This window comes from Aulonocara stuartgranti (genome assembly GCF_965226115.1).
Source record: "Aulonocara stuartgranti genome assembly, chromosome: 10".
Classification (NCBI taxonomy): domain Eukaryota; kingdom Metazoa; phylum Chordata; class Actinopteri; order Cichliformes; family Cichlidae; genus Aulonocara; species Aulonocara stuartgranti.
In genome coordinates, this window is record NC_138946.1 from 1,195,813 (window position 1) to 1,203,081 (window position 7,269).

Consider the following 7,269-nt stretch of genomic DNA (forward strand, 5'->3'; position numbering starts at 1 on the left):
ATTTTTCCTTCTAGGTCTCATCATGATAGCACTGCTCATATTAGTGTTGTGTGTGTTGCCATGCCTAAGAGTAATGATTTCAAAGATGATAACAACTACAATGACTGCTTATATTGCCGTGCCTGAAGAAGAACAGCATCCCGTTGCAATTCTGTTAGAGGAGAACTTGTACTAGCTGCTAATAAATGACGTGGTGATTAAAAATGACTTGTCAAGTGATCATGCACTGATTAACACATTAGTAGTTTATGCAGGTACAATATAAGGTTTTCACCCTTTTATTTTTTGAAGTTCTCATCCTTTATTTTTTGAAGTTTTCATTTTAAATATGAAGTTTTCAATTTAAGGTTTGCATCATTTTAAATATAAGGTTTTCATCCTTGTATTTTTTGAAGTTTTCATTTTACCTATTAGGTTTTCATCATTTTTAAATACAAAGTTTTCATTTTAGTTTTCATCCTTTTATTTTTTGTAGTTTTCGTTTTAAAATATAAGGTTTTCATCCTTTTATTTTTTGTAGTTTTAGTTTTATTATTTTTTCTTGTTTATTCCACTTGTTATTTCATTTACTATGATTTTCATTTACTATGTTTTTCTTTTTATTATTTTCTTTTGTTTTATTCTTTAGACCAAATGACTTCCATTTCTGCTATGCTGACATTTTGAAAATTAAAAAATTGCTTAAGATACTTAATAAATAACCTTCACAGACAATTGTTGTATACATTTAAAATAAGTTAAAACAGGAGGGAATGTTACAGGAAAAATGATTCTATGTTTCTTTACCTTCTTTTAAATGTACAAAGATGCCTTTTGTCTGCCCTCTGCCTATGGTTAGATTAGTTTAGAATTATCTTTTTAGACTTTCCCAGCAAACACATCTTGTTTCTGGGACATATTGTTTTAGATTGTTTTATCTTCCCTAGCTCTCTGCTGACGAGACTAGCACCATATATGGAGTTGTTTTATTTTATCTGTTTATTATTTGTTATCCTGTTCTCACTGTCTCTGTGCTCTGTGCCTATAAAAATTACCAAGCCACTGTGCATGGTGTGAGTTGTTCTTAGCAGCTCACCCGTGTACACGTTTGATAAAGAAAGTAACTTTGTCTCATTGTGTCTTTATTTCTCCTGGGTCTTTTACAGAGTTTTCCCCCAACAGTATTTAAAAGTAGAATGGGAGGCAGAGCCTTCAGTTTTCAGGCCCCTCTTCTGTGGAACCAGCTTCCAGTTTGGATTCAGGAGACAGACACTATCTCTACTTTCAAGATTAGGCTTCAAACTTTCCTTTTTGCTAAAGCATATAGTTAGGGCTGGACCAGGTGACCCTGAATCCTCCCTTAGTTATGCTGCAATAGACGTAGGCTGCCGGGGGATTCCCATGATGCACTGGGTGTTTCCTTTCCAGTCACCTTTCTCACTCACTATGTGTTAACAGACCTCTCTGCATTGAATCATATCTGTTATTAATCTCTGTCTCTCTTCCACAGCATGTCTTTATCCTGTCTTCCTTCTCTCACCCCAACCAATCACAGCAGATGGCCCCGCCCCTCCCTGAGCCTGGTTCTGCTGGAGGTTTCTTCCTGTTAAAAGGGAGTTTTTCCTTCCCACTGTCGCCAAAGTGCTTGCTCATAGGGGGTCATATGATTGGTGGGTTTTTCTCTGTATCTATGAAGCGCCTTGAGGCGACTTTTGTTGTGATTTGGCGCTATATAAATATATATATATACACAGTATATATATATATAAATAAAACTGAATTGAATTGAATTGAATTGAATTGAATCACTCATGTAACTGTGTCACTATATATCAGCATTACCAGGACCTCAGTTTGGTGTTTCACAAAGCTGCTGATCTCAGACCTGCACAGCTTCTGTTTTAAACACTTGATGTACTCAGCTCCATGAAGAGTGACTGTTGGTTCTCACAAGTATAGTAGAATGCAGCTTTCCGTCCTCATAAAGATAGCTAGACAGGAACGAACACACACACACACACACACACACACACACACACACACACACACACACACACACACACACACACACACACACACACACACACACACACACACACACAGCTCAGCTGCTGCTGGGGAGGGTTTTTAAAACAGCCACTTGATCAGGGAACCAATCAGCAGCTGCCAGCTCTCAAAGGGACCTGCAGAGACATTTAAAGGCACAGAACACAGAGAACAAAGTCCAGCCACCATGATACAAATTATGGCGAGGGCCAGGCTGTGACATTGGCGTCCTAGCTACTCGCTGTACTGTTTGTATTGTACCTCATCAGTCTCCAGGTGTGATAGAAGTTGTGTTGCTGGAACTCTGAGCCCATCATCTTCTACTGATCCAGTTCAGGGCTGCCGGGGGTGGAGCTTATGCCACCCCCGAGTTCATTTATCTTTATTTCATCTTTATTTCTTTATTTTTATCACATTCATAGTAGACACAACCTCAGAGATACCTTTTACTAGAGTATTTTTAATTCACGTATCAGAAAACAAAGACTGCAGTTCTCCTAGTGTCCACTCGAGGCAGCTGTCAGGACAAATGTGGATTCATTGCCTCAGGTAGGCCGGAGTGGGGGCTCCTTCTCCAGCCAGGAGTATCTGGGCCACAGGCGTCTAAGGAGGGAGTGGGCTCTGCAGAAGTGATCAAAGCGTGTTTGGGGTATAATTGTCCTGTTGTCCCTCCAGCAGAACCTCAGGTTTTCTCTCAGCTGCTCAGGATCAAACCTCAGCACCTGAAACAGAAAAAGACAACCATGAAACTGAAGCTCAGTCAGAAATTAAACTGTCAGAGTCAGACGTGATGGTCCAGCACTCTGAGCTCTTCACACGGCGGTTCATTCAAAGCCTTTCAGCGCTCACGCTGTGGTGGATGCAGTCTGGGGCGGGCTGGAGGAGCCGGCTGGCTGATAGTGAGGAGGAGGAGCAGCGAAGGTACCTTTCTGTTCTCCATGTGCAGGGCGACGGCGACGTGATCCCACACATAAAACTCTGGGTGCCTAATCGGCCCCCGAGCGTCCATCTGGTTCTCGTCAGGTCCTCGGATCAACTCGTAGCTGAGAGGACGGGCAGAGACACAGAGGTCAGAGGGCGCTTTTAGTCTCTCACTGGAGGTCATTTCCACATTTACCCGTGTGATTCTTACCTGTGTGATTCTTACCTGTGTGTCTTACACATGGCCTCCGGTCTCCAGATGAAGCGTCCGTCTCTATAAGTGCAGACGGCGTCCGGGTCATCATCAGGGAGCAAAGGAAACCTTGAGAAGAGCAGCTGATTGGCCGGGCTGTGGACCAGCACAGAGTACTGCACTTCCTGTTTGTACAGCGAGGTCTTGAACACCCTCATGATGGGCGGAGCTCCAGAGCAAAACTGGGGACGATAACAGAAGTTTCAGTTTTACTTCCAGAGACAGAAAGAGTGACGCGGCACAGCGAGTTTCGGTCGACGTGCGCTTTGAGTCACGACAGCAGCTCGCTGTAAACGAAGGATGGAAGTGCCCTGTTGTTCGGTGTTGTCAGGAATGTTGTGATTACACTTTGAGTTTTAACTGGGTCTGTTCCAGTCGGCTGATGTTTGTGTTTCCACCTGAAATATTTACTGAGTCCATGTAAGCTGAACGAAAAAAGCACGTTCTTCAGTTTGTGACTAAGAATGTAATATTACAGTATTCAGTGTTTTAACATTATGGAGAAATATAAATACACATCATTCATGAACAGTCCCAGGTTATTGTTTGCAGTTTTTTACAGGACTACTTGAAGTTTTAAAATATCTAAATGATCCAGGATGCAGATATTTGAATACTAGATCCTGTTTCATGTTTCTGGTAAGACCCACCAGTGCCCATATGGAAAAGAAATAGTAAAAACTTATATGATTTACTCATGAAGGTGGCCACTTTCTCATTACTTTCACATATTGTTTTAGGAAGTATCCAAAACATACAAGTTTCATTATATAATTTTTCAAGGGCTCTTATATGTGTTTTCACTCTTGTATGCTTTTCATACAAGTTTCACACAAGACAGACACAAACTTTATAAGATTTATTCATATCTTTTCCATGTGGGTGAAACTGTCAGGTTTCTGTTGTTAACAGTGTTTTAGATATTCATGTTCAAACTCTGCCTCTGAAAAGTGTTTGACATGAAGTTCACAGACATCTCTGACTCTTTTATGGTGCTCACGGGCGGTGATGTCAGCTCTGTCAATGCAAACAGTCATTTAAACGTAGGATTACCTGCTCGCTGTAGGCCGTCAGCACCTCCTCCAGAGGAAACCTGAAGCGGTACGAGCCCAGTCTCGACCTCCTCCTGAAGGCTGGAGAGGAGGCGAACTTCCACAGGAAGCTCTCCTGCTCTGCAGCCTGCTCCTCCATCCCGTCTGGGTAGGTCTCCTGCAGAAGCCTCGTCTCAGCCGCTTGGATCTCCTCGGGTCCCACAGCCAGACTCCACCACACCAGGGAGAGATGGCGAGGATCCGAGGAGCCTCCACGAGGATCCTTGAAGCCTCTGTCCTTCCGGATCCCACATAGCCCCCGTCGCTCTGTGTCATGTTTCAGGTGAGACACGTAGAACTCGGGTCGGGGGTAGTCAGGGATGTCTTCTTTGTAGAGGTACTGGTTCTCCAAACCCTGACGCTCAGCTGTACTTCTTAAATCATTCAGCCGCACATGCTGACCCTCTATCAAATGTTCAGGATAGTTTCGGCTGTTTGTCTGCGTCTGCATGATCATGGAGGGTGAGCTGAAGAGAAGTAGTCTCTGATATCTGACGGGACACACTTTTATTCAGACCCCACCCAGTCTCTCACACACACACACACACACACACACACACGCACACGCACACACACACAGCGTTCTGGTTTTGGTTCATTGACTGCACGTCTTGCCTGAAGTTTCAGTTTGATTCGTCTTCAGATGTTTGAGGTTTGTTGTTGTTTGTTTGAATTCTGCTTCATCACCGAGGACCTGCTGTCATGGTTTTGTTCAGTGAACCTAACCAACCTTACATTTCCATAAAAGGCTTGTCTGGTGTATTTCCTCTGAGTTGTAGGAAACGGTGTGATGTAATGAGACAGGAAGTGCGGGTGCCAAACTGTTTCTGATGTCACTGTGGTTTCTTCCTCCTTCACTTGCGTCCGGGCTGAGCAGAATTCACCTGAGGCCGATATGAGCCGGACGTTCGTGCTGTGATGGAAACCATCAGGGTCGTTTTACTGAAACATGTTCACCTCTTTCTGCTTATTGAACTTGAACAGGTCATTTAGACCTGACCCAACGCTCTTCTTCTCTTTGTGTTCTCGTGTTTCTGTTTCATGATTAAAAATTTTTTTATTAACACTCTTGCCAACAATAAAAAACGTTACAAAAACAAGCTGCGCTCTGACCCCAGCGCTCATCAGAAGTGTCTGCTTGTAAAAACATATCCATCCATCAAAGTCAGGTCACCTGCAGGCTGAGCCGTATTCCAGACTTCTGAGGCCTTCCTAACCAGACCAGCAGGTTCTGGTCTCACTCGGGGTCTCCTGCCTGGAAGACCTCCAAAGGGAACCACCTCAGTCTGCCAGTACAAAGGTGCTGTCCGCACCTTAAAGCCCAAACAGCCCGTGATGTACAGAGCCGTTATCATCTCAGGACAAGTCTGAGTCAGTCCTGACGTCCTGAACCAGACAGCATCTCTGCCAGTGTATCTGCAGAGGTTCCCTCAAATCTTCAGGCTGTGTCTCCTTCACAGACGAAGGTTCGGTCAGACTCAGGAGCTCCTCAAAGTCCTCTTTCCACCCTCGACAATAAATCGAGTACATGTCAGCTGTTCCCCTGCACGCCCTGAGAACTTCCTGAGCTCATGGACAGAAGTTCTTTGACATCCAATGAAAGTCCTTCCTAAGGGGTCTCAGATCCGACCCTGAACTCCCGTGGCTCCTCCCACAGTTTTTTCGACATTGATATGCCGAGGTCACCAGACAGAAACGCCCTGGATTCATGGTGATGATCACATCTACAGCCGATGTTACTGCACCATTATTTGTTTGTTTCTAACTGTTGTTGTTAGGCCTCGTAATGGCCACGCCTGGCCTCTACTACTGTTTCTATATAAAAACATTTAATTCACATTACATTTTAACATATTTGAATAATATCAACATTTAGCAGTAAATCAGAAATAAGAAACAGATATGTGTCAAGTATTTTGCAGGATTTAACATTTTCACCCCTGAAGTCAGCAAAATAACATTCATCTGTAGTGTAAGCTGTCAGATCACTGGTGTCAGCTGGTGTCCACCTGTATTTAGTTTGGAGGAATCAGTGAGTGAGTGAAACTCACTTCTGTCTGATGACAGTGATACTGAGGCAAGCTGTTGAAAATATGCTGAACTTTCTGTCAATATGGACTGCTGTTAGCTGCCGTTAGCCTCTATTAGCTGCTATTAGCCTCTATTAGCTGCTATTAGCCTCTATTCGCTGCTATTAGCCTCTATTCGCTGCTATTAGCCGCTGTTAGCCTCTATTCGCTGCTGAAGTAGCTTCATTTCCCTCCACTCCGGAGAGCTGAGGCCCGTCAGGTTTTATTTTCCACTGATATCCCTCGCTTGCTCTAAAACTACGTCTTCTTATGTATTTATAGTCTGACTGCAAAAGCTGACTGTGAGAAATTATTTCAACATATTCTGTTATGGGGTAACCAGGTCTCACAGCAGGAGGTGAAAAGGATTGTTAAGCTCTAATTTAACGTAATTAAAGTTTACTGTCTTAAAACGATATGAAAAATATTTTATTTGGCACATCCACAAAGACAAAACACTCCTGATAACAGTGAAACAGGAGACATCAAAGGAAAAGAAGCTTTAAAGGTTAAAACAGTTCATTTCAATACTGCTCATTAATAATCAGAATAAAATCAGAATAAAACCTGACCGCAGAAACATCATTAGCATCGTTATTGAATCAGTTACAGGAGACATCAGAGATGATGTGCTTTTTCATTTTCACTTCCTCAGTTTCATCTTTACACAGGTGCTGGCAGGTGATTGGCTTAAATGGTCACCACTGACAGGCTGTCGGTGCTGCATTGGTGAGAACTGGGCCCATAGGTGTGTCTGTGGGAGGGGCTACACAGAGAAAATCACTGCTGATTGGCAGATGCAGCACTCTGATTGTGTCCACCATGGAAATGATCCTCCTGTTAGTAACGCTGTGCAGCAGTTGGTCTGCACGAAGGCAGCGGCGGGTCCTCACCAGCAGGTGGAGACGCA

At 43.5% G+C, this 7,269-nt stretch overlaps 1 protein-coding gene and 1 long non-coding RNA gene across 2 annotated transcripts; one reads left to right on the plus strand and one right to left on the minus strand.

Annotated features, from left to right (window-relative positions):
• The first annotated feature begins 339 nt into the window (after positions 1–339).
• LOC309715302 lies at positions 340–1,108 on the plus strand. Its single transcript, XR_014279181.1, has 2 exons — positions 340–450; positions 496–1,108. It is a non-coding gene; the product is annotated as an uncharacterized lncRNA (long non-coding RNA).
• A 1,357-nt stretch (positions 1,109–2,465) lies between these two features.
• On the minus strand, positions 2,466–4,747 carry LOC309715242 (uncharacterized protein; the record flags this gene model as incomplete). The annotated part of the gene is made up of 4 exons (XM_082548215.1): positions 2,466–2,747; positions 2,951–3,068; positions 3,173–3,381; positions 4,253–4,747. The coding sequence occupies 4 exons, from the start codon at positions 4,745–4,747 to the stop codon at positions 2,571–2,573; spliced, it is 999 nt and encodes a 332-aa protein (XP_082404341.1). The 3' UTR covers positions 2,466–2,570.
• Positions 4,748–7,269: the final 2,522 nt, after the last annotated feature.